At 40.7% G+C, this 27,215-nt stretch overlaps 3 protein-coding genes across 5 annotated transcripts in view; all 3 read left to right on the top strand.

Annotated features, from left to right (window-relative positions):
• The first annotated feature begins 477 nt into the window (after positions 1–477).
• Positions 478–27,215, top strand: part of TMIGD1 (transmembrane and immunoglobulin domain containing 1) — a 44,440-nt gene continuing 17,702 nt past the window's right edge. The window contains exons 1-2 of one of the 3 annotated variants that reach the window (XM_072639874.1): positions 478–712; positions 3,717–3,804. The gene's annotated coding sequence lies outside the window, so the exon portion shown is untranslated. The remainder of the gene's footprint in view (positions 713–3,716; positions 3,805–27,215) is intronic. The other 2 variants (XM_072639875.1, XM_072639873.1) reach the window with 2 other exon arrangements.
• On the top strand, positions 2,902–3,547 carry LOC140524959 (calmodulin-1-like). The gene has a single exon (XM_072639876.1). The coding sequence runs from the start codon at positions 2,974–2,976 to the stop codon at positions 3,421–3,423; it is 450 nt and encodes a 149-aa protein (XP_072495977.1). The 5' UTR covers positions 2,902–2,973; the 3' UTR covers positions 3,424–3,547.
• Positions 11,891–12,498, top strand: LOC140524960 (calmodulin-1-like). The gene has a single exon (XM_072639877.1). It carries the CDS (start codon positions 11,959–11,961, stop codon positions 12,406–12,408), a length of 450 nt encoding a protein of 149 aa, XP_072495978.1. The 5' UTR covers positions 11,891–11,958; the 3' UTR covers positions 12,409–12,498.

The following is a 27,215-nucleotide window of genomic DNA, read 5'->3' as shown; positions in this document are numbered from 1 at the left end:
ATATACATATATAACACATGCAAATCCATATATAAGAAATACAAATTCAATATCAGAGAATTTGAAGTTATAATTACTAGCAGTTGGAATCAGGAAGGTTCTCACAGAGCAGGTGATGCTTGAGGTGATGGAGGCTGATGGAGAGAGGTCATCAATTCTCATCTCTGAGATTGATGTCAAGGAGAATTAGCCTCCCTACCCTGCAAGAGAATTCTGAGTTATATGAAAAATAGGTCTCAAGCATAGTAGAAATTCTGTTTTTTGTTCTTTAGATCTCAATGTACCCTGCCAGATCCTCAATGTGTGTCAGACCCAACTATGATATGCCAGATAATGTTACAAGTTAACCCAGCAATGATTCACTAAACTTGCATTCTCAGAACAAGAAGGCTCAGAACAAGAAACATCACAATCTTTCTATTAGAATGCCATGTCATGGCATATGAAATAATGAAGAATCTCAACAGAATAGAATTTATTAGCACCTCTACTCCAAGGCATTCTTGGAACTTGAGCGGCCTAATCTGTTGGCTTTGAGGAGCTCCTGTTATCTAGGATATATTTCAGGGAATGTAAAAAGATCAGCAGCTTTCACAAAAGAATACATTTGTCTACAAAAGTTTACATTTGTTTCCTCCTTCTCCCTTTTTTTGAGGGGATGGAGGGAGGAACACTAAGAGAGGTAGGAAGACCAGTGATTTCACCTGCACAGGTAGGGAGCTCTCCATGGTAACTCATCCATAACTTTTAGTCTTAGAAACTTGTCTGGGAATCACACTACCAAAAGAATATTTTACGGAGTTAGAAAAATAACAAAATTCATTTGGAGGAGCAAAAGAACTAGACTTGCTAAGAAATAATCAAGAAATGTAGTAATGAAGAAGGAACAGTGCTTCTAGACCTCGAACTATAGTATAAAGTAGCAATCATTAAGACCATTTGGCACTGGTTCTAAAATACAAAAGTAGACAAATGGTTGGTTGGTTGTTGTCCTTCTTTCTTGAAGAGGATTAAAATGATATGATTGTATTACAGTCAAGTTAGAGTGTGTCTGACTGGGGCGGATTAGACCAACATGACCTCAGAATGCTCGACCACAGCTTGGGCACAAATAGTCCACATGAACATTTGGAGTGAAGATGTCTCTAAATTGGCACATCTTACATTTTTTTTGAGCTACTTCAATTCTGCTTTGCTCATAGAGTACAGCACCTTCTTTGATATGAGCACACCATGCTGGGCAGTCTTTTGCCAGTGTCTCCCATATCATGTGATCAACTCCAAAATTCTTAAGAGACAACTAGACAAGGAAGAATTAGGGGAAAAAAAAAACAACCTGATCTCAATAACCCAGTATCTGATAAATCTTCAAAACATAAATTACTCAGGAAATAATTCCTTATTTGATAAGAACTGCTGAGAAAACTGGAAAGCAACAATCTGGCAGAAATTGGGCTTTGATCAAATGCTTACAACCACATCCCACAAAAAATTCAAAATAGATAAGCCACTTGAATATTAAGGATCATAACATAAAAAATTAGAAGAAAAGCAGAGTATATGCCTCTTAAAAGTATGAGCAGAAGGCAATTCTTCAACAAACAAAGTAGAGAGGCAATTATAAAAGATAAAAGCTTATTACATGAAATTGAAAATCCTTTGCACAAGTACAAGTTATGCATAAAGGATAAAAATGGGAAGTAGTCAACCGTGGGGAAAAGTTTGTATCAAATATCTGATAAGATTTTGATAACCAAGACAGCCTAATAACAATACATAGCCATCTATGACTGAAAACAATTTCAAGATGGCAACGCAGCCAAAGGAGACAAACAAAATGTTCTCAAAAGAAGTGTAAACTATTAAAAACCACAAGAAAGAATGCTCAAAATAAAAAAATAACAAAAGGAGAATGCATGTCAGAACTGTTGAGATTTTACCTCAAACCCAGCAGACTGGCAAAGATGACAGAAGTCAATGTTGGAGGAGTTATGTGAAAATGGACATACCAAGGTGTTATGTGTCCCACTCCTATGACTTTTTATCTATTTTGGATATTCAGGCATTTCTTGTTTTATTGTGCTTTACTAAGATATTATGTTTTTTACAAATTGAAGTTTGTGGCAACTCTGTCTTGAGCAAGTCTATTGGCACCAGTTATCCAACAGCATATGCTCACATCGTGTCTTTGTGTCACATTTTGGAATTCTCACAATATTTCAAACTTTTTCATTATTTTGTATTTGTTATGATGGTGATCTGTGATCAGTGATCCTCAATGTTACTATTGTCTTGTGATGCTAGTGTAGGGGCTAGAAGACATGGGTTCAGATCTCACTTCTGCTGTTGACTATGCATTCATGGGCAAGTCACTACTCTCTCTAAGACTCAGTTTCCTTATCTATAACTTGAGGAGGCTCAGAATTAGGACCTTTGATGGGTTCTAAGTTCCCTTTCAGCTCTAGATGTGACTGCCTATAGGTCACTTAACCTCTCAAGGCCTCAGTTTCACTATCTGTAAAAATGAGTGAGTTGCATTGCATTGCCCCCATCAAGGATGGGGAAATTGTGGCTTCAAGACCACATGTAGCATTCTAGGTCCTTGGGTGTGACCTTTTGACTGACTCCAAGTTTTATTAAGGGGATTAGTTCTATGAAATCTGGATTCAGTCAAAGGGCCACACTTGAGGACTTAGAAGGCCACAGGTTCCCCACCCCTATTTCTAGACCCTTTCCAACTCAATATCTATAAACTTGTGTTTGAGTAGTTGTCAGTGAGGATTTCAGTTTTAATTGTGTGTTTTTAAAATCCCAGGTCTGACAAGATAAAAAAAAACCTAAAGTCATTGTCTAAGATGTCATAATCTAGCACTCAGCTGGTCAATTGCAAAAGGTTTTGGGTTAGTCTTAGTGCAGCCACTGAGGGTGGAGATGGGCTCATGGGAATTTGGCTACTAGCAGAGATCCAGCAGCATGGCTGAACAACTAACCGAAGAACAGATTGCAGAATTCAAAGAAGCCTTTGCACTCTTTGACAAGGATGGAGATGGTAGTATAACAACAAAGGAACTGGGAACTGTAATGAGATCACTTGGGCAGAACCCCACAGAAGCTGAATTACAAGATATGATTAATGAAGTCGATACTGATGGTAATGGCACAATTGACTTTTCAGAGTTCCTGACTATGATGGCAAGAAAAATGAAAGACACAGACAGTGATGAAGAAATTCGAGAGGCATTCCGTGTGTTCGACAAGGATGGTGATGGTTTTATTAGTGCAGCAGAACTTCGCAATGTGATGACAAACCTTGGAGAGAAGTTAACAGATGAAGAAGTTGATGAAATGATCAGGGAAGCTGATATGGATGGTGATGGCCAAGTAAACTATGAAGAATTTGTTCAGATGATGACAGCAAAGTGAAGACATTGTACAGGATACGTTAAATGTCTTGTGTCACTTTGTTTCTTTGTCTTTGTTTGCAACTTCTCTGTAAAAGGTTTTCACCCTCTACTGCATGCATAGGAATTAGAACTTCATTCCTTCATTGGTTTTTCTCTTTATCTCTCTGTCATTGTCCAGAAGCTTTATTTTGGAAAATTGAAGTAACATGTTACATGTGGCTTACTCTGGATATATCTAAACCGTTTTGCAATCTAAACTTAGATGGAGTAAATGATATATAATGACATTCTTGTGTTTACTTTCTCATTTAGTAAGTTTCAGGATGAAGAGTTACTGATGGCATTGTTATTGATTCGTGTAAATGGGAGGCACAGGAGTGAGAACCTAGAAATTACATCTGTAAGTATAGAAGTAGACATGTATGCTGCAACACCAGGGTTACCCCTAAGACCCTGAGATTCCTCTTGGGAGGCATAATAGATTAGGTTATCAGCACCACCTTAGTTGAGTTTGTAGTGAAGGAGGAGGCAGCTATTTGGTAGCATAGTGGATAGAGGACCAACCCTGGAGTCAGGAAAACCTGAGTTTGAATCTTGTCTCAGATGCTTCTTAAGTTGTGTGACCCTGGGGAAGTCAATTAACCTCCCCAGCTACAGTTTCCTTCTCTATAAAATGAGAATAACAAAAGCTTCTGTCCTTTACAGGGTCTTATAAGGGCCAAATTCTGCAAAATTCAATGTGTTATATAAATGCTAGCTACTAATACTATTTTGATATAGGCCAGAGTAGTGAAGATTTGGTGGGAAGGTTCCGTATCACTGGAAGTATTCAAGCAGAGATGAGTTCAATCAATTAGCAAACATTTATGATAGTAAGTCATAGATATACAAAGATAAATGTGAAATAGTCCCTGCCCTCAATGAGCTTATACTCTAAAGGAGGAGACAACATCTAAGCATGCAAGTGTATGCACAGTATATACCAAATAAATGCAAAGTAGCTTAGGAGGGAGGGGATTAGAAGCTGGGGGTAACAGAGAAGGTTTCATGAAGAAGATGGAACAGAGGTTGAGTCTAGAAGGAAGCAAAGGTGAGATAGGAGTGCATTCCAGGCATGGGGGATGGCTAAAGCAAAAGCAAAAATGCGAGGTGTGTGTGTGTGTGTGTGTGTGTGTGTGTGTGTGTGTGTGTGTGTGTGTGTGTGTGTAAAATAAGAAGTAGGCTAGTATGGATGGATTGAAGAGTTCAAGGAGACTTGAAAAAGACTGGAGGTAAAGCCCTTTTAGGTTCAAACAGAGTAGTCCATATTTATTCCTTGGGGTTATAGGGAGCCATTGAAGTTTGTTGGGGAACAGAGGGGAGGTTAGAAGTGATGAGGGTATGAACTAAGTAGGGGTAGATGTGTGAATGGAAAAAAAAGAGGATGTCTATGAGAGATGTTATAGAGAAAGAAATGTTTGAATATGGGATGTAAATAAGAGTAAGCAGTCAAAGGAGACAACGAGGTTGTACCCCTGGGTGACTTGAAACAAGGTGGTGTCCTCTACAGTAAAGCAAGCAAGGCCATGTAATGCACGTAGGCACCCAACTTCCTCGTCTCCCCCCCCTTTTCTCTGTGTGCTGGGCCACTCACCTTAAGTTACACTCAAAACAGCAGGGCTGGAGGATTCTAGGGAGGAGAGAAGTAGTCTTGGGCAGCCACATTGCTACAATTCACCCTCAAGGTCTTAGGGGTAACCCTAGTGCTGGATAAGTATATATCTATTCTCCAAAGCCTGCACTGGTATATTCTTCCCATTTACACAGCTCAGTAACAATATATCATTAACTCTTCATCATGAAACATTTACTAAATGAGAAGGTAAACACGAGACTCTAACAATCCAACATTTACACAAAAGAAGGCAAAACCAGAAATAATCTAAACATACCAGTCTGCTCACAGATATGGGTCCTGCTTGTGGCAGGTAGGCAGGCGGGGAGAGTGAGTGCCATTAGTGAGGCACAGTAGGGAGATCGCTGTGTTGGGGGCAGGTCACAACTCTGGACTTGCAGGACTAAATGTCTGTGTGTGGCCTTTTTAGGAAATAATCTGGACCTCACATCACCTCCCCTTCTGAGCCTCTGTTCTCCTTCTGGATGGGCAGACAACTGAAGTACTGTTGAGCTCTTTTAGCAGATTGTAGCCTTAAGCCTTGGGTCTGTAGATCTTCCCAGTCTGCTCCCTTGAGAAAGCTAATGCAGCACAACATTCTTTCAATAAAAAGCAGTTCCCTTTATTCCAAGAATCTGCAAAGTTAATCATCTCCCTGAAGGCTTTGAGGGGTTTCCCCTCTCTCTAGGATGTAGTGGTTAGCAGATGTAGTGGTTAGAGAGCTGAGCCTAGAGTCAGGAAGACTTGAAACTACATCTAACCTCAAATACTTATATGACCCTGGACAAGTAATTTAATCACTATATGCCTCAGTTTCCTCAACTGTAAAATTGGGATAATAGTATCTTCTTCACAGGATTATTATGAGGATCAAATGAAACGATGTTCATAAAACACTTTGCACAGTACCTGGCACATAGTATACTGAGTGCCTCCTTGTTCCCTTTTCCATTTCCCTTCTTCTCTTAAGCTATAAAAGGCCCTAGAGAGCAAGGCAGTTCTCCTTAAGGCAGATAGTGATTAACTCACCTGTCCAGGGTCAAATAAGTGTTTGAGGTTAGATTTGGTCTTGGTTCTTCTTGATTCCAGGCTCAGCACTCTAACCATTACATCTGATAGCTGCCACAGAGAGAGGGAAAACCCCCCAAAGCCTGCAGAGAGATGATGAACTTTGAAGATTCTTCTTTTGCCAATCAGCTCCTAGCACCCAAGCTTTCCTCCAATCAGATCAGGTCCCTACCACAGATACAAAGCCTTGTTGTCCACTCTGCTCAGCTCCTATCAGCCTTGTCGCAGCCTCTCAGCTCCTTAGACTTCTGTAGACTGTTTTCTTTAAGCAACTTTTCTCATATAATACTGGCATTTGTCTTGCTGTAACTTCTCAAGTTAACTTCTCATTCATCTGACTTATCTGGTATCAGGGCCTCCTCATGGATGCTATGACCCATCTCTAGCTTAGGTGGAGAAAGCAACAATTCACATTTTGGATATGACATAGTTATTATATAATAGTCACACGGTCCCAAAATAGTTCTGAGATAGAAACCTAAAAACAATCGTAGCCAGCAAGGAAGATAGATAAGGAAAAATTGATGATGGATGGGGTAGCATAATGATGAGGACAATCTGCTGTACACAGAAAGAGGCTGCTCCCAACCACACAGTAGGCCAATGTAGAATGTCAGTGCCTGTGCTGGCCCTCCTGTTTTTCCATGTGAGTGCCTACATCTTAGGAGATCTGGGCATGTGCCATCCCTTGTTCAAATATATATATATATATTTGTAATATATATATATTATATTTTATATATATATACACATATATATCCAAAAAAGAAAATCTAAACTGAATGCTATGTAAACATAATGGTCAAGTTCCTCCATTTCCATTAACTTCTGCCCTATGTCTTTCATCCCTTTCTCAACCTCCTCTAAAAAATCAGTCCATGCTCATTGCCTCTACTTCCTCTTCTCTCATTCTTTTTAACTTCCTGCAGTCCGACTTCTGACCTCATCAGCAATCTTCAACCCACTCAATCCAAAGACCTCTTCTCGATATCCATCTTCCTTGACCTTTCAGCTTTATTTTATATTGTTGGCCAACCTCTACCCCAGATCCCTGTCCTCTTCTTTTTCTTTCTTCCTTGTTCTTGCTAGATAATTGGCCCACCTCCTCTTCTAGTCTTTAATGATATCTTCCAAGTCACTCTTCGATTGGATTCTTTATCGGCAATAATGTTGAAGCTATCCTATTCATGTCCACCATTTATCTCTCTATTACCTTTGGGGTAAGTAACAATTTTAATTCTTTAAAGACTGTAGTTTTTCATGATTCACAGCCATATAGCTTTGCCAGAGTGTTGGTATTTATTATAGACACAGTCCTGGGTTTGAGGGAGAAGTTTGGAAGCATGAAATGTAGTATGAAATTTCCCAAATATTACTAAGCATGCTCTCTACCTCATTAGATTCTGGAGCCAGGGCACTGCCCATCTGCCCTCTCTGTCCAAGATAGGAGTAGTGGCAGACAAGTAAGACATGTGGGCTACTCAAGGGCCCCTCTGGTTCTAAATCCCATGAATCATGAAAGTATGAATATTTTCTATTAAAAATTGTTATTGATATCTTTTCTTTCATTACCTTCATTTCCAAATATATTACTCTTTCCTTTCCTCCATAGGGAGCCAACCCTTATTAAAAAAAAAAGAAAAAAAATAATAATTCAGCAGAAGCATGTCAACTATATGGAAATATATACAACAGTCATCACCCATAGACCCCCCCCCCAACTATTGCAAAGAAGGGTGAAAAGGTTAAGTTATCTCTTCTTGAAGCCAAACTTGGTCATTGTAATTATACAGAATTTAGTTTGGGGCTTTGTCATTTTTCTTTCCATTGACATTATTGTAATATTGGGTATATTGTTTTCGTGGTTCATTTTTCTTCACTCTGGGCCGCTTGGTATCATAGGATCATAGATTTAGAGCTTCAGGATACCGTAAATGTCATTGAATCCATCCCCATCATTTTAGAGCTGAAAAACCTGAGGCAACGAGAGGTTAAATGATTTGCCCAGAGTCATCTGGCTTATAAATATCTGAGGCACGGTTTGAACCAAGCTTTTGTGACTCAAAATTCAGCACTGTTCACTGTTTCACGATGGCTCACGCAACTAGCAGACAATGGTTTCAATCCATCAACCTTGGAATTTTGAACTCAGCATACTTCTGTTGTTGAGTTCGTCTATGTCCTGCCATGATTATCTGAATTCTCTATATTTACCATTTCTTATAGTAGAGGTGTCAAACATAATGTGGCCCATGAAGCCCCCAACATTCCAGAATATAGTCAGAAGCATATTGAAATGTCATTGGAAAACATTTAGCAAAATAAATAAAAACACGATAAAACGTAAATTTCAATTTGTAGTTTTCTAAGTCAATATGCTACCACAAGGATCCTTATGTGTGATTTAGTGGCCCCATTCTATTTGAGTTTGACATGCCTATCTTACAGCATAGAAATAGTCCATTACATTACTAATTTGATTAGTCATTCAATTGCTGGGAACCTCTTTTATTTCCAGTTCTTTGCTACCACAAAAAGTACTACCATAAATATTTTAGTGTATATGAAGCTTTTCTTTCTCTCTTTGACATCCTTGGGGTCTAATATATCAATATTTTCAAATGACAGAAAACAACCCCAAAGCATGCAACAATCTTACTCATTTTTGTAAGAAAGGAAAGATTAACTAACAAATCCCTTTTGTCCATGGGTATGTATGGATGTGTCCTGACTCTGACTCAAGCAACCATGAAGTTAACAAGAGCAAGAGCAAGTTAACAAGAAGAGCAAAAAAGACCTCCCTTGCCCCCAAAAGATCCCCCCTGATTCCTGTCTGGCTGCCTGCAATACACTATTAGACATTCACTCTTTGGCTCTTAAAATTTGTGCATTCTTCCAGAAGCAATTAACATGATGGAAGCCAATAGCCTACTAGCAGGATCAGCTTAGAATAGAATCAGTTGAAGAGACTGCAGAGAACCTGAAAGTTCTCTTGGAAATAGGACATACGACTGAGGCAGACCCAAGAGGAGAGGGCAGGAATGCCAAAAATGAACTTTGCTGACTTCATAGCTTTGCCTGAACCCTGGAACCCAGACAATGGATATTCACTGGAACCCAATCTGGGCAAGCGCAGACAGATTAGTCTTGCCTGGGAGTTAGGAGACCTGGGCTCTTATCCCAGCTCCCTTAACCTGCTATCTAATCTTTGGAGCCTCACCGTTACTGGGCCTCATTATCCTAGAAGACAAGAAGGCATCCACGCTTTCTTCCAGTTCTAATGTTCATAAGAACATGGTAGTTTAGGAGCTGGAAGGGACCTTAGAGGTTTTCTCTAAAGTCATTTTACATACAAGCAAACTGAGTTTGGAGCATGAGTGATTTGACCAGAGTCACACAGAAAGTGGAAGAGCTTAGATTTGAACCTAGGTTCTTTGACTCCAAATATGGTCTACTTTTTACTATACCATGCTGTCCCCTCCTGTCTTGATGTCATCATTTGTAAAGTATGAACAATCATCTCTGAACTGCCCACTTCAAAAGGGTGCTTGTGAGAAGCCAATAAGATGATCAATGTAAAGGTGCTGAATAATCCCCTAGAGGTGTTGAATGATAATAATAATCTAAAATTTGTATCATATTTTCAGGTTTACAAAGTAATCTCTCATCTATATATGTATGTATGTATATATATATATACATATATATATATATATATATATGATTTGATGATGCAGTCATCAGCAGAATCTTGGGATGTAGGTGATATTATCTCATTTTATAGAGAAAGAAGCTGAGACTAAAGACACTTAAGTAGCTTGTATTGTAAATTCCATGATGAAATGTCAAGAACTAAAGCTGGGCATGCTTATCAAAGGAACTTAGATCCAAGTCCATAACCAAAAATTTTCAGTGACCTCCAGTGAGTTGGAAACCAGAATTTTCAATGTGATCTTGATAATAAAAAGAGATTCAGATGAAGAAAGTCAAGAGAACCCATCCTCCAATGCCCTTTGATGTTGGCCACCATTTCCCTTTGTTTTTTCCAGGACCCCTTAAGACTCAGTCCTCTGCCAATCCCTCTCCCTGGCATAGAGATGATTCTGGATTCTCCAAGATTATGCCAGGGGAGCATCTTGCCAGCTGGATATTGTCTTGAGAGTAAGCAATGAAGATGCAGAAGGGGAGAGGAAAGGATTGGGGTTATTTAAGGAAATGACTTGGGACTGGGTGGAGGGAGGAAGAGGGGGAGAGCCATAGTAAGGCAGAGTTAAGATCTGGTTACTATGGGTTCTTGAGACTCCCCCGTTATTGTTCAATTTCCCTTAGCCCCCCACGACCACCTTACTATAACATCCTAGCACTGCATAAGGTGCGCACACATGGAGACCCCAGAGGTGGGCACAATGCCTGGCACAGAGTAAGTAATTAATAAGCTTATGATTGACTCTCTGTAACGTGCAAAGAGCCAGAGGAACAGAGCCAAGAAACTAATTTCCAAAATGGCATTTTAAGTATATAACTGGTTGTCAATTTGATCATTACTGAAGAATGTGCCTCTGCTAGTTCCTAAGGAAAAGCAAGAAAATGTGGAATATTGTCTCCCCAATAAAATGGAAACTCCTTGAGGGCAGGGACCATGTTTTTGCCATTCTTTGTATCCCACCCCCGCCTCCTTAGCATAGTGCCCGACACATCATATGTGCTTAATAAATTCTGGTAGACTGCTCAGATTACTGACAACATCCCTGGGCATCAACTTTTTCATCTCTAAAATGAGAGGGATCTACTGTGTAGAGTAGGCCCTTCCAGTGTTAAGTCAGTGACTCTGTGAATGGTGATTCATAGATCTAAAACCAATGCAGCATACTCTGACATTGCAAAAGCTAACGGCTAGATGGCTGGAGACGCTAACAGTAGCTACTCTCCCTGTTGCAAGCTTTTCTTCTCTCCACCAGATAATAAATATTTAGGCTCTGGAAGCTTGTGCAAGAAATAAAAAAATGAAACCTTGGGTCCAGATCTCTTGCTGAGTGAGAACATGGTTTTTATTCATCTTGCCTTCCACCTTTGGTCCCTGTAAAAAGCATGCCTTCCTCTTAGATCAGGAGTTCCCAAGCTCCTCATCAGAAGGTGATCTCCTTGAGGGCAGGGACTCCCTTTTGCCTCTTTTTGTATCCCCAGCATGTAGCACAGTGTCTGACACATACTAAGTTTATTCACGTATTAATTGATATTTCAGTTGAGGAGGAAGAATTGGTGGGGGTGGAAGGCTCACAGAACAAGCCATAGTTGCCTAGGCTGTATGAAACACTGCTTTTATCACATATGGCTTTTCTTATGTTGTATGCTTTGGGGTGGGGTGGGGGGGAAATTTCTAGAAATTTAGAACTGGAAGAGACCTCAGAGGAATGAAAGAATTAGAGCTGATTTTGGAAAGTAAGTCAAAGTTACTAAGTTAGCAAATTTCTCATGGGTTAATCCTGATCCTTTACAATCACTACAGGGAGTTAGGCTTTCTTGGCTGCCCCTGCCTCACTTCCTTATGGGTACTGGAGGGACTTACCATCTTCTCTGTGGCTGCCTTTTCTTACATGTGTTGTCTACCTCAATTAGAGTGTGAGCTCCTGGAAAGCAGAGAATTATTTGGAGTTCAGCTGTGTTTTTAAAATCCGGAGTCAGACTGGATTGGCAGATTAAAGTCATTGTCTGAGATGTCATAATCCAACACTCCGTTGCTAAGTTGTTAAAAGTTATGAGTTAGTCCAAGTGTAGTCACTGAGGGTGGAAGCTAGTTCATGGGAATTTGGCTACTAGTAGAGATCCAGCAGCATGGCTGAACAACTAACTGAAGAACAGATTGCAGAATTCAAAGAAGCCTTTGCACTCTTTGACAAGGATGGAGATGGTAGTATAACAACAAAGGAACTGGGAACTATAATGAGGTCACTTGGGCAGAACCCCACAGAAGCTGAATTACAGGATATGATTAACGAAGTCGATGCAGATGGTAACGGCACAATTGACTTTTCAGAGTTTCTGACTATGATGGCAAGAAAAATGAAAGACACAGACAGTGATGAAGAAATTCGAGAGGCATTCCGTGTGTTCGACAAGGATGGTGATGGTTTTATTAGTGCAGCAGAACTTCGCCACGTGATGACAAACCTTGGAGAGAAGTTAACAGATGAAGAGGTTGATGAAATGATCAGGGAAGCTGATATGGATGGTGATGGCCAAGTAAACTATGAAGAATTTGTTCAGATGATGACAGCAAAGTGAAGACATTGGACGGGAGACGTTAAATGTCTTGTGTCACTTTGTTTCTCTGTCTTTGCTTGCAACTTCTCTGTAAAAGGTTTTCACCCTCTACTGCATGTGTAGGAACTTCATTCCTCCATTGTTGTTTTCTCCTTATCTCTCTGTCATTGTCCAGAAGCTTTATTTTGGAAAATTGATGAAATAACATGTTACATGTGGCTTACTCTGGATATATCTAAACCGTTTTGCAATGTAAACTTAGATGGAGTTGGTCAAATGAGGGAATATGTGGGTTATACCTTTTTTTTTAAGAAGTAGTTTTCTTTAGGAGCTAATAACGTGTTGCTGTTGAAGTGTGGAATTGTAACTCTGCATAGGCTGTGGACAGTCAACAATATCTACTAAATATTCACTATTGCCAAAGGGCTATGTTTTCTAGGTTCAATCGTTTCAGTGATATATGACCACATTTGGGATTTTCTTGGTAGACATACCGGAGTGGTTTGCCATTTCCTTTTCCAGCTCATTTTACAGATGAGGAAACTGAGGCAAGCAGGCTTAAGTGACTTGCCCATGGTCTCACAGCTACTATGTATCTGAGACCAGATTTAAATTCAGGAAGATGAGTCTTCCTGACTTCAGGCCTCATACTCTATCCACTGCATCACATAGCTGCCCCAGGTACTCAGATGTTTTTTTGTTTTTTACTGCTGGTCTTATACCAGAAAACATTTTCCTCTATTGTTACTTGCTTTTTAAATTGTGTTCAGTCATTTATTTTTTTAAAAATTTGCTTATGGCACAATTTGCCTCAACTCCATTCCAAGTTGTGTATTTGTTTTCCAATAAAAAATAATTACATATGTGCTTCACTACTATTATAGTCTAATTTTAAACTTACTTCTCCCATGGATACTTGTGTATTTTGGGGAAGGAGTCAACCAGGTTTTTAGGAGAGCATTTTGTATTAACTGTCTTTAACCGTATTATCTAAGAATAGTAGTAACTGCTCTCTGGGGAACCGATCTGGCAATTTGAACAGAAGTTGGGGAATGCTGCCATCATCACCAGCTTCTTCTTCTCCTTCTCCTTCTCCTTCTTCTTTTTCTTCTTCTCCTCCTTCCCCTTTGTCTCCTTCTTCGCTTCTCCTTCTTCTCCTCCTTCTCTTCTTCTTCCTTCTTCTTCTTTTTCTCCTCCTCCTCTATCTTCTAATTCTTCCTCTTCCTCTTCTTCCTCTTCTTCTTCTTCTTCTTCTTCTTCTTCTTCTTCTTCTTCTTCTTCTTCTTCTTCTTCTTCTTCTTCCTCCTCCTCCTCCTCCTTCCCCTCCTCCTCCTCCTCCTCCTCCTCCTCCTCCTCCTCCTCCTCCTCCTCTTCTCTTCTTCCTTCTCTTCCTTGTTTTCCTCCTCCTCATATTTTGGGATCTGGGGACTAGATTTCTTCACATTTTAATGAACTGAATAATTAATTAATTTTTTCAGAAAGCTGGGGCAATTTACTTTTTGTGCTGAGCCCACTGTGTTTCAAATGGAGGTACTTGACTATACCTTTAAACCTAAATCACTTTGGCTTTCTTCGAATGGCCAATAATAGCCCCAACTCAAGCCTTGGTGCCTCATTGTTTATATTTAGATGGCTTAGAATGAGTGTAAATACCAATTGTTTTCTGTTCTGGCCAGAAACTGAGGGTCTTCCCCTCCCGAATGATATTTTTGTGATGACAAATTGGGCCATTTTTGGTCTCAATTCCTACTTAGCCCTCAGTCATTGAATGGACATTGCCACAGACAAACAGAAGCCCAGGGGAGACCTTAATTTGAAAAGACCAAGGCCACCCTCAGCATCCTGAGCCATCGCTGTCATCTGGACTTCTGTTTTGCTCGTTGACTCTGGAGGAGAGAAGGGGGGCTGACAACTTTATGCAGCTCTACCTCACTCAAATCCAAGCCAAGACATCACCGTCATAATGTCACTGGTCCTCTTCAAGAATGAAGCATGAACAACAACAACAATTACAGTGAAAAGAAGGTTTATGTGTGGTATAAAACAGAACCGTTACACTTCATTAAACATTCCTTATGAGGCTTATTACATGTCAGGTACTATGCTATGTATTGGGAACACAAAAAAGTAAAATAATCCCTCCCCTCAAAGAGCCTATATTCTACTGGAGAGATAGAACATGTCTACAGAAGAATTAGAACAAAATGCATTTTAAAAAAACATAGGAAGTGATTTCCACAAGGAGAGATTTACACTTGGGGAGATCAGCAAAAAAACTTCCCAAGGAAAGTAATAGTTAAGCCCGGGTTGGAAGGAAGCTATGGATTTCAAGATACAGCAATGAGGAGGGAAGGCATTCCAGGCATGGGGTACTTCTTGAGCAAAGACACAGAAGGAGGAGATGAAATAATGAGGAGATAAGATAGAATAATAATATAGTATATAATAATAGCAAAGTATAAATAATAATATAATCTATACATAATAGTATAGTGTATAAATCATAATAACATAACATACAAGCAATAATAAGAGCTAGTATTTATATAGTATCTACTATGTTGCAGGTACTATGCTAAGCACTTTAAAAATATTATCTCATTTGTTCCTTGCAACAACCTGTTAAAATCAAAATTAAGGTAAACTGAAGCACAATATTAATTTGAATTTTCTCAAACTTCGGACAGTAGGTGCTGTTATTATCCTCATTTTAAAGTTGAGAAAACTGAAGTAGAGGTTCAAGACATTGTAGCTAGTAAATGATTGAGGCTGGATTTGAGCTCAAGTCTTCCTAACTCCAGGCTCTACACTCTACCCATTGAACCGATGAGGTGTCAATGACTTCTAAGGTTTCTTCCTGCTCTAAATTGATGATTCTATGACTCTAGGATCCTATGAGAGGAAAGAGAATAGAGAGAGACAGACCACTTCAGAGACTGTTATAATAGTACAGTCAAGCAGTGATGAGGCTTAGGAACTAGCAGAGTTTGTGGACATAGAGAGGCATCAATCACAGACATGTGATGAAGGTAAGATAAACAAGATTTGGTAACTTTTACCTGTCATAGTGCAGAGCTGTGCTACCTTAACAACCCCATTCTCTGAACATTTAACAGTGGGCTCTGTGGAAGGCAAGTTACATTTTTAAGTTTAATCTGTATTACCAATAGTTTCTCCTCCACTTTCTGGAGTCTAGACAAAACAGTAAATCAAGCCCTAATTTGTAGTGTTTGCTGATTTGAGGTGTAAATGATCACATTGAAAATTTAATAATGACAGACAGTTCCAGCTGGCTCTAACAGAGAGACAAATCAACTGCCACAAGAGACAGAGAATCAGATGTGGGGGAGAGATAGGGAAGGGGGGAAAAGAGAGGAAGAGAAAGAAGGAGAGAGGAGGAGGAGGAGAGAGAGAGAAGAAAGGGAGTTTGGAGAGGAGGGAGAGAGGAGGAGAGGGAAGAAAAGAGGGGAGAGAGAAGGAACAGAGGGAGAAAGAGAAGTGGAAAGAGAGAGGGAGAGAGAAAGAGGGAGAGATGGAGAGGGAGAGGGAAAGGGAGGAAGAGGAGGGGAAGGAGGGGAAAGGAGAGGAGGGAGGAGAGAATGATAGAAAAAGAGAGAATGAGAGAGAAAGGGAAAGATAGAGGGAGAAAGGGAGAGAGAGGGAAAGGGAGGGAGGGACAGAGAGAGAGAGAGAGAGACAGACAGACAGACAGAGAGACAGAGAGAAATCAAGGATGACTCTCACATTACAAACATGCCACTGGAAAAATGGTAGGGCCCTGGACAAAAGTGAGGAAGTTTGGAAGAGAGATGGATTTGGGTGAAAGACAATGAATGTGTTGCTGAGTTTGAGAATTCAAGCAGTATTCTCCCTCACTACCATCCTGTGTCTGTAGGTACTACAAATACAAGTTGTCCAAAAAATCTCAGTGTAGTTTCCCATTATCCCCATTTTTTTATAGGTGAGAAAACTGAGGCTTAGGGAAATTGTGACTTGCTCATGGCCACATAGCTTGCAAGGTGTCAAAGGCAGCCTTTGAACCTAGGTCTTATTGATCTGAAGCCTCACTTGAAATCTGGCTTGCCACTGCACCATGATACTACATTACATAATAAGAATTGACATTTATATCACAACTTAAGGTTTGCAAAGCCCTTTATGCACATTGTCATTTGAGTCTCCTAATTGCAGCCAAGTAGGTGCTACAGCTTTTAGACTCCTCATTTTTGCAGATGAAGGAACTCAGTTTCCAAAAGATGAAGGTGCTTACCCACAGTCTCACAGCTAGCAGACATCAAAGGAGTCTTCCTGACTCCATCTCCAACACTTTAACCAACCTCATAATAGCTATTAAATGCTACTGAAGTTTAAGGAGAGGTATGCGTTTGCCCACAGTTCCAGGGCAGCAGGGGTGAAATTGGCAAGATATTCCACTGGCACGTCAACCCAAAGGAAATGGGATCTCATTAATTGCCCATAGGGATTTATTTGACCTTTAAATTTCCTTTCCTCTTCTCTGAAATTCTACTTCCTGGAGTCAGACTATTCTCACAGGAAAGTTTGAACATTTGCCCAGGGACCTTAGAGGGAATCTACATTTTCTTGTTTTGCTCGTTTCTGGGACTGGAGAAAGCAAATGTCCAGTCATTCACCAAAAAGTCTGTTTAGTCTAGTTCAGCTTGGCATCTGTGGATTTGTCCAGCTTACTTTGTGGAGGTCATTTTACCCTGATTTATTACACCGGCACCACTCATCCATGCCCTCCCTCTGTTACTTGATACATAATGGATCCATTATACTTATGCCCTGTGTGGGCGGTCCACCAGTGTGTCCCTCCATCTTATTACTGGTCGTGGCTAAAGTCCAGCCTCCAAATCACTGAGTCTTGATGAGCCCTCTAGTGGCTAATCTCAAAGATGACATTCCTGATGATGTAACCTCTTTAAATAGCCAGGTCCTCTCTGGTTTACCTGTAGCCCTATATATCAATGAATAAAAGCAGGCTCTTTGAGTTGGAAGCAACCTCAGATGTTGCTTAGTCCAGTCGATGAGACAATGAGGTGGTGCTGTAGATAGAATGTTGGAGTAGGAGTCAGGAAGATCTGCCTTTGTGACCTCAAGTGAGTCCCTTAGCCTATCTCAACCTCACTTATCTGTAAAATGGTACCACTAAGTGGCACAGTGGATAAAGTACTAGTCCTGGAGTCAGGAAGACCTGACTTCAAATTCAGTCTCAGAAACTTAGTTGCGTGATCCTGGGCAGGTCACTTAACCCCATTTGCCTCACTTTCCTCATCTGTAAAAATGAGTTGGAGAAGGAAATGGCAAAGCACTCTAGTATCTTTGCCAAGAAGACCCCAAATGAGATCACAAAGAATTGAACATGACTGAAAATGACTCAACAGCAACAACAAGATGGGTTCAACAATTGTACCTCCCTTTGAGAGTTGTTACAGGGATCAAATGATGATAATGTATGTAAAGTGCTTTGCAAACCTTAAAGCAACTATGTACATGATGATGACAATGACGATGATGACGATGATGCTTAGGTTTAGACTTAGACTCACTTTCATGGGAAAGGGTCCTGAACCTATATAAGCATCTTTGTGATGTCTAGTATCAGGAATAAAGACTTTTTCCTCTGCCCATTTAATCAGTCAGTGAGCATTTACTAAGCACCTACTATATGTCAAACTGGTGGTTCTGGGTGATCCTTACCTCCTTAGTACCCAGATAACTTTTTATGACTCTAAGTTTCAGAGCAGATGCCAAAGTGCATTCATGAAGAGAACTCCTCACTGGATTTCCTCTTTTCTTAAGTCAAAGACTGAATACTTAGTGGGTAACTTATTGTGAGATTCCTTTTGTGTACAGGTTGGAGTAGATGGCTGCCAACATCCTGTCCTAGTCTCAAACTGTGATTCTGAGGTCTAGTTAAAATGTGTGTGTGTGTGTGTGTGTGTGTGTGTGTGTGTGTGTGTGTGTGTGAGAGAGAGAGAGAGAGAGAGAGAGAGAGAGAGAGAGAGAGAGAGAGAGAGAGAGAGAGAGAGAGATGCTAGCCACTGTCCTGGGTGCTGAAGATATGAAAATGAAAGTGAATCTCTTCCTTCCCTCAAGGAGTTCACCTTCTATCAAGGGAGACAACACACACACAGACATAAAAATCTGTTAAATTATGTCAAACATAAGACACCTTGAGGAGAAGGTACTAGCTCTGGAGGGAGGAGGAGGAGGAGCTCAGGAAAGGTTCCATGTAAAAGGTGCTATTTGAGTTGAGTTTTGAAGGAAATTAAGGATTCTAAGAGATGAAAGACATCATAGGCATGGGCAGAGACTGTTCGGAGGGATGATCTCTACCTATATACTTGGTCCCATTTCCCCCTCCCTCTCTCATACATGGAGGTGTAGGAATTGAAGCTCTACCACTTGGAAACCAACGTCTTCATGGATAGTTGAGGTCCAGATGTTCTTTTCCACAGTGCCTCAAGACCAAAAGATTCCCAGAAACCTAAGGATTCTTTGGAGGTCCCCCTCCAGCTTTGAATACTCTAGAATGTGCTATCTTACCATGTATGAGAAAGGCATGTAACCAGCTGGACATGGTGGTTCCCTGACATAATTTAGATTGTGTGCCTGTTCAGGTCTGACCCTTCAACTTCTCACCTTGAGTGCAATTGAAAGGAGGTTTCTGAGTTATAACTAGGATAGGATAACCAGGGCTTGGCCCCAGGGCACTATGCATTTAGAGGGTGCTAGCAGGATTTTTAGGCATAGTAGTTTCTAGAGTCAGAGGAACTAAATTCAAATCCTGCTCCTGATACTTACCTACCTTTCTAACATTAGGCAAGTTATTTATCCTTCCAGGACCTCTGTTTTATTATCTGTAAAATGAGGAGATATCTCCTCAGTTCCCTCCCAACACTAGATCTATGATCCAGACTTTATGGTCTATGATCCAGAAAAACTGAGCTTAAATCTCTAAATAATGAGAATAATTAAAATAAGAAATTACCAGATGGCATGCTTCCTCCCCCTGGTAACCATACCACAGGTAAGCTAGACTCTATCCCAGCCCTGCCTTGTTCTCCATCTTCCAAAGGGATCTGAAGGCCTGTTTCATGCTGCTTACAACAGAAGCCAAAATTGCTGGTTATAGCTCTTGGAGATGAATATTGAGAGTTACCAATGATGAAGTTTGCTGGGGATGTGGGAGAAACAATTGTTTTCAGCTTAAGGGCATTGAGACTAGCAAGGGATTTTAGGGAGAGGTCTTCATTCTAAAATGTGGGGAGGGCCAAGGAAGAGAAAGAAGATAAGACAGAAATATTTACAAAGCTCCAAAAGCAGTTTGATATCCCCATTTGCACAAGTGGATGAAAAATATCTATTGCTCAGATTTTAACATAAATACATTTTAACCTACAAGAAAGCTTGGCCATCAGTATTTGGAAATGACAGTACAGATGAACAATAAACCAGGCTTAGAGTTCAACAAGAAGAGAGGTCTAAATTACCTTTAGGAAACTGCAAAGCTCTGTATTGTCCTCCTACCTTTTGTGAAAGCAAAGGTTCATCTTTTTAGTATTAACATGCTATCAGTGTTGCTAGGAGGCACACTGGATAGAATGTCAGGCCTGGAGTCAGGAAGACTCATCTTCCTGAGTTCAAATCTGGCCTCAGACATCTACTAGCTATGTGACTCTGGGCAAGTCACTTCACCCTGTTTGCCTCAGTTTCTAATCTGTAAAATGAACTGGAAAAGGAAATGGCAAACCACTCCAGTATCTTTGTTAAGAAAACCCCAGATGGGGTCACAAAGAGTCAGACATGACTGGAATGACTGGACAATAGCAACAGAAGTGTTGCTATATTAATCAATCAATAAGCAGATAATAAGCACTTCACCATATGACAATGAGACTTGGAATATAAGTCCTTCCAAAGAACTAAAGATGAGCATGAGACAGAGGGAAAGGGAGAGATGCCCAGTGGGCATGGGCTTGTTATAACAGATCATTCATGAAGAATTCCAGAGAAAAGGAGTGAACTACATCATCAAAGTTGGGATGGGAAGAGAAGAGGAGAACTAGTCATGTGGCAAGAGTGAGTGATAGATGACAGATGGTTGGCTAGAGGGCTCCAGCCCTCTGACTCAGACCCTTTCAATGGCAGGAGGGAGCAGAAAAGGCCTCTGGGATGTTGGGTGGGCATCCTATAGGGACTTTATCTACAGAGGTGAAGGGTATTTCTCATAGATCCATTAGAGCCTGGCACATTCTCCTGAACTCATGTTGATTGAATTCTGAATTCAGGCATTCTTCAGTTTTGACTCCCTTCCTGGCCCAGTACCTGGCACATAATGGGTGCTTAATGCTGGTTGAATCCAATGAAGCCTGCTACACATCTCCTGACAGAGGAAGAAAATATTTATTAGTGCCTACTATTTTCCAGGCATCATGTTAAATGCTTCGTAAATATAATTGTCACAATAACTTTGAGTTGGATGCTATTTTACAGTCCTCATTTCTACAGTTTGGGAACCTGAGGCAGAGAGTGGTGAAGTGAGTTGCCCAGGGTCACACAGCTGGGAAGGATTTGAGGCTGGATTTGAACTCAGGTCTTCCTGACTCTGGGCTTACTGCTCAATATACCATGCTACCCAGCCACTGCTATTCAATTGAAGCCTTGAATCAATCCTGAATTTAGGCATGGTTCAGTTTTGAGCTTTGTATCCAGCCCCCAGGCACAGTGCTCGCCTTCTCAATAGATGCTTGCTGGTTGATTGATTGCCTGGAGGAGACATCAGATTCGACTCTCTCTTCTCCATTTCATTTGTCCCAGAAGAGTCTATGGTTCTTTGATCACAGAATGATTGAGAGTGGAAAGCTAACCAATACTGACCAGTAGAAATCTCAGAGAGAGAGCACTCAGAAAGGCTGATCTGCGAGCAAACTTTTAAAGTGGTGGTAGGGGAACCCCTTCCCCATATTTGAACTCATGAAGATGAGTCTTGCTGTTTCAAACTCAGAGTTCTATGCACTATGGTGTCACCTAGATGCCTTATCTTGTTACATAGTGGCAGATACCACTAGAATCTGGGTCATCCTTTCTACATTCCTATCTCCTCTTTACCCCCCCCTTGCACATCCAAACCTCCTCACTCAATTAATTCATGTTGCCTGACCCATGGAATAAAGATAGGTTATAGGAACTAGTCCTATGGTTTTATTAATATGGAGAACTCCCAGATGGGGAAACTCCCTCTATCCATGCAGGCTGCCACTTTCTCTGAAACTTAGATTCTTAAAAAGTTTCCTGGATTGCTAAAAGATTAAAGTAACTTGCACCCGCTTGGGCAGCTAAGTAACACAATGTAATCAGCATCAGACCTGGAGTCAGGAAGACCTGAATTCAAATCTGGCCTCAAACACTTACTGGCTATGTGACCCTGAGCAAGTCACTTAACCCTGTTGGCCTTAGTTTCCTCATCTGTAAAATGAGCTGGAGAAGGAAATGGCAAGCCACTCCAGTATTTTTTCCAAGAAACCCCAAATGGGGTCATGAAGAGTCAGACATGACTGAAAAGGACTGAACAGATACAAACTTGCCCTGGATCATACAACCCATATGTCAGACCTGGAACTTGAACTCAAGTCTTCCTGGCTTTGAGGCCAACTCTCTGTCAACTCACCACACTGCCTCTCATGGGAGACAATCAAATTCAACCCCTGCAGAGGCTGGGTTAGCTCCCACGTTGGGAATCACCACTCTCAGCTGTGATTTTTAATACTTTGAAGTCTGCAAAACACTTCCCTGGGTCATTTCGTTGAGTCTCACCTCCATGCTACAGATATTATTATTCCACATTTTATAAATAAGGAAGAGTGAGCTTTCCTTACTTGATCTAGATCATCTCATGTCTCCTCCTTGAGAAACTTCTAGAACAGATGCTTTTGCTTCTTTTACTGTCACTTGCTTCTTAACTCTCTATAGTCTGGTTTATGACCTAATCCTTCAAACAAAACTCGTTGATCCCAAAGTTACTAGCAATCCCTTGTTTGCCAAATCTGATGACCTTTTTTCAACCCCCATCCTTTTTGACCTCTCTGACAGAGCCATCTCTATCCCAAATGTTCTTTTTTTTAAATTTTATCAAATGTATTTATTTTTAGCTTTCAGCATTCACTTCTATAAGATTTTGAGTTCTAAATTTTCTCTCCCTCCCTTTCCTCCCCCTCCCCAAGACAGTGTGCATTCTGATATAAGCTACACATATACATTCATATTAAATATATTTCCACATTAGTCATGTTGTAAAGAAGAATTAGAACCAAAGGGAAGAACCACAAGAGAGAAGAAACAGAGAGAGAGAGAGAGAAAAAGAGAGAGAGAGAGAGAGAGAGAGAGAGAGAGAGAGAGAGAGAGAGAGAGAGAGAGAGAACAAGAACAGTAAGTTTCAATCTGCATTCAAACTCGAGACTCTTTGAATGTAGATAACATTTTCCATCATGAGTCTTTTGGAATTGTTTCAGATCCTTGCATTGTTAAGAAGAGCCAAGTCTATCAAAGCTGGTCATCACACAGTGTTTCTGTTACTATACACAATGTCTTCCTGGTTCAGCTTACTTCACTCTGCCTCATTCTTTCCAGGTTTTTCTGAAGTCCATCTACTCATTATTTCTTATGGCACAATAGCATTCCATTATATTCATATACCACAACTCGTTCAGCCATTCCCCAATCAATGGGCATCCCTTCAATTTCCAATTCTTGGTCATCACAAAAAGAGCTGCTGTAAATATTTTTGTACATGTGGGTCCTTTCCCCATTTTTGTGGTCTCTTTGTATCCCAAATGTTCTAATGCACTACTTGTGTCTGACTTGTGATAGAGCCTCCCAAACTAGTATTGGAGTGATCAGTCACAACTAAACACACTGTACCCTGACCCCAACATCATTATGTTATTGACCTCTCAGAAAATGAAGGGCGGACAACAGAAACAGACTAGTGGTGTTGATCACCCTCTTCTCCTCCATGCCTTGTTATCACTAGGTCTTCAGAACATGACTGTCTCCTCCCACCATCTTACCTCAGTCTTTGCTAGATTTTCATCCAAGTCACACCCATAGTTAATGGGTGTTCCCCAGGGCTCTATCCTTGGCCCTTTTCTCTTCTCCCTCTATATTATTGGACTTGGTGATCTCATCAGCTCCCATAGATTCAATTCTCATCTCTACACTAATGATTCTCAGATCTACTTACTCAGCCCTAACTTTCCTGCTGACCTCCAATATCTCATCTCCAATTGCCTATTAGACATCTCAAACTGGATGCCCTGTAGATAGTGGAAACTCAGTGCATTTAAAATTGGACTCATTCTCTTTCCTCCCAAACCCTTCCTTCTTTTGGACTTCTCTATAACTTTTGAAGGTACTAACATCCTCCCAATCACCCAGGCTCACAACTGAGGAGTCATCCTAGACTCCTCACTATCTGTCACCCCTCAATGTCCTAGTTGTTGTCAACAACTGTCAATTTCACCTTTGCATCATCTCTGGAATACTCCCCCTTCTCTCCTCTGACACTACTACCCTCTGGTACAGATCCTTATAACCTCATGCCTGGAGTATTGCAATGTTCCCACTAATTCATTCTCCTCAAAGCTGCCAAAGTGATCTTCCAAAAGCAAAAATTTGACTGTCACCTCCCCTACTTTCACTCTTACTCAATAAATTCTAGTGGCTCTCTATCAATTCCAGGATCAAATATAATATCTTCTGATTGCCCTTCAAAGCCATTTATAACCTGCTCCCCACCTTTTCAGTGTTCTTACATCTTACACCCCCCTTTTCCCCCAACTAACCCCCTTCTACAGTGATCCTAGCCTCCTGGCTGTTCTTCCAACCAGACACTCCACCTGCTGACTGGGCATTTTCTCTGGCTGTCCCCATGTCTAGAATGCTCTCCCTCCTCATCTCCACCTCCTGACCTTCCTGACCTCCTTCAAGTCCCAGCTAAAATCCCACCTTCTACAGGAAGCCTTTCCTGATTCCCCCTTGGTGCTAGTTCTGTTGATTCTTGCCCATTTATCCCGTCTATGGCTTGTTTGTCCCTAATTATTTGCATATTGTCTTCCCCATTAGACTGGGAGATCTTTGAGATCTTTGCCTTTCTTTGTATCCTCAGCACTTAGTACTGTGTCTGGTACACAGTAGGCATTTAATAAATGTTTATTGACTAATTCTGTAGCCAATGCTTTTGCATTTGACTTTGGACAGTGGTGACCTAATTCACTTTAATTTTTCTAGTGTTATTTTCCTCACTGGTGATATCACATTTTTCTAGGATTACTGGAAATTCAGGGAGTCTGTCAAAGTTTTGATGGCAGCATAAATTAATCTTCCCTGACTTACTCAGCAGAACTTTTAGATAAGCTCAGGTATAGTGGAACACCAGCCCGAGTCAGAGGGCTTGGGTTCAAATTCCAGGCCTGTCACTTCCTGTGTAATGTTGGGTAAATCCCTTGATCCTCTGGGTTTCAGGCTTCAATTTCACAGGATCCTAGATTGAGATGGTCCTAAGAGATCATCAAGTCTAGCTCCCTCATTTTAAGATGGGGAAACTGAGGTACTGAGAGATCAGTTGACTTACCAAGGATCACACAGCTAGTAAGTGCCTGAGGTGGTATTTGAACCCAGCCTTTCTTGTCTCTGAGTCCAGCCCTCTACTTGCTACCCTACACTGCCTCTAAAAATAAGGCAGTTCAACTTCTACCACTTACTACACGCATCATTTTGGGCAAGTCATTTCTCTTCTATAGTACTTAGTTTCCACATCTGTGAAATGAGGGGGTCACACAAGACATTTCAGGACCCTCTTAATTCTCAATCTATGCTCCCATGATTTCCTCTGGCTAAAGTATGACCATGTCATTAAAGGTTTTGTGGGATGGGCAGCATGTTTTTGCCAAAGGTCAAGCACCTTAAGTATAGTAACATTCCCAACTAGTTACACATAAAAAAAGACAGCTTTAATTATACCTCCCTGAAGATGTCTTTCTGAAATCCTGTCTTCTCTCGGACATCCATAAAAGGAAACAGACTTTGACCCCAATTTCCCTTATTCATTTGACACCATGTCCATAAAAATATTCAGAAGCAGCCATATAAATCAGAGCAGTGAAAAAGTTCATGTTATTTCATAGGAGAAGCTGTTTTCGAAAGGAGTTAGTTTTGCGAAGGTTATCAAGGTAAGAAATGAGGCTTTTATTTATACAGAAAGAAGAAGGATGGAAATAGAGGGAGAAATGAGGGGTGAGGTTGGGGGAGTGAGAAACTCCCCTGGGATGGCTCTTTTTGAGTCAGGGTTCAGAATGTGAGGATGGAATGAATGAGCAGACACTTTCTGCAGGATTTCACCACTGTAGAAATTCCTCTTACTGATAAAAATCTGCCTTAGCTTTAAAGTCCTAGATAATTATGTTGGGCCCAAGTAGTGAAAAGTCTTGCCCAGGGACTATATAGACTATATACCTATACTATCCATAGCTAGTATAAGACAAGGGTAGGTCTTCTTGAATCTAAGGGGGGTCATCTATTCTCTGCCCTGGGCTGCCTCCTAGTAAGTATGAAGTAGGTCTATCTATTCTAGTTCTACTACCTGTATGACCTTGGGGAAGTCACTTAAACCTCTCTGGGTCTCAGTTTCCCCATATGTAAGATGAGAGAACTGGACTATAAAGCCTCTGAGGTGTCTTCTAGCTCTAAAGCTATGGTCCTATGACTAAAGTGAGGGCTCCCTGGAGTTCCATAATTATTCATTTAATTAGAACAACTACTGTATGCATAGCATAGTATTTATTAGGTCCTGGAAGAACAAAGAATTAATGCTAAAGAACTCATAATCCTGGTAAGTGATCTGGAAGAGCGGATGATCCTGCTGATTACAATGGACGTGAGCATGTAGAATAATTATAGTCCAACTGTCAAGCAATGAATGAGCAAATACAATTATGGAGAGAAGCATTGAAGGATGGTGGCAAGAATGTTGGGCATGGAGCTGGGGAGATCTGAGTATGAAGTTGTATTTGAACCAAGGCTGAGGGATCTTGGCCAAGTAATTTTGCCTTTCTAAGCCTCAGTTTTCTCATCTGCAAAATGAAGATAGAGATACCTGTAGTGTTGAGGCTCAAATGAAGTAAACTATGTAAAGTCCTTTGTCAACTTTATAGAAAATTATATATAATACGTATATATGTATCATTATATATAACATATTTGCGATTGTCATTGAGTCACTTTTGGGTTTTCTTGGCAAAGATACTGTAGTGGTTTGCCATTTGCTTCTCCAGCTCATTTGACAGATGAGGAAACTGAGGCAAAAGGGTTAAATGACTTACCCAGGGTCACACAGCTAGTAATTGTCTGAAGCCAAATTTGAACTCATGAAGATGAGTCTTCCTGATTTCAAGCTCAGTAGTCTATCCACTGTGCCGCCTATATAATAAGGACTGGGTCTGTGATCTCATTGGTATAAGGAACTCCAAGGTTGGGGAAACTCTCTTTACCTCTGCAATTTTTAGTCTTTAAAAGTTGCCCCAGGCACTGAGAGTTTTAAGTGACTTTCTTAGGATCACACAATCAGGATTTGGTATAGGTAGAGTTTGAACTCAGGACTTCCTGACTCCAAGTCTGACCCTTTATCCACTATACCAAGCTTCTCTCTCTCTGTATCTCTCTCCTTTCTCTCTCTTCTCTGTCACTCCCTCTCTTCTCTCTCTCTACATATATACATATATGTGTATGTGTGTGTTTCTCTGTGCGTA

The sequence above is a fragment of the Notamacropus eugenii genome, chromosome 2, assembly GCF_028372415.1.
Source record: "Notamacropus eugenii isolate mMacEug1 chromosome 2, mMacEug1.pri_v2, whole genome shotgun sequence".
Lineage (NCBI taxonomy): Eukaryota > Metazoa > Chordata > Mammalia > Diprotodontia > Macropodidae > Notamacropus > Notamacropus eugenii.
The sequence above is the reverse complement of the archived record's forward strand: the minus strand, read 5'-3'. Positions and strand labels throughout refer to the sequence as shown.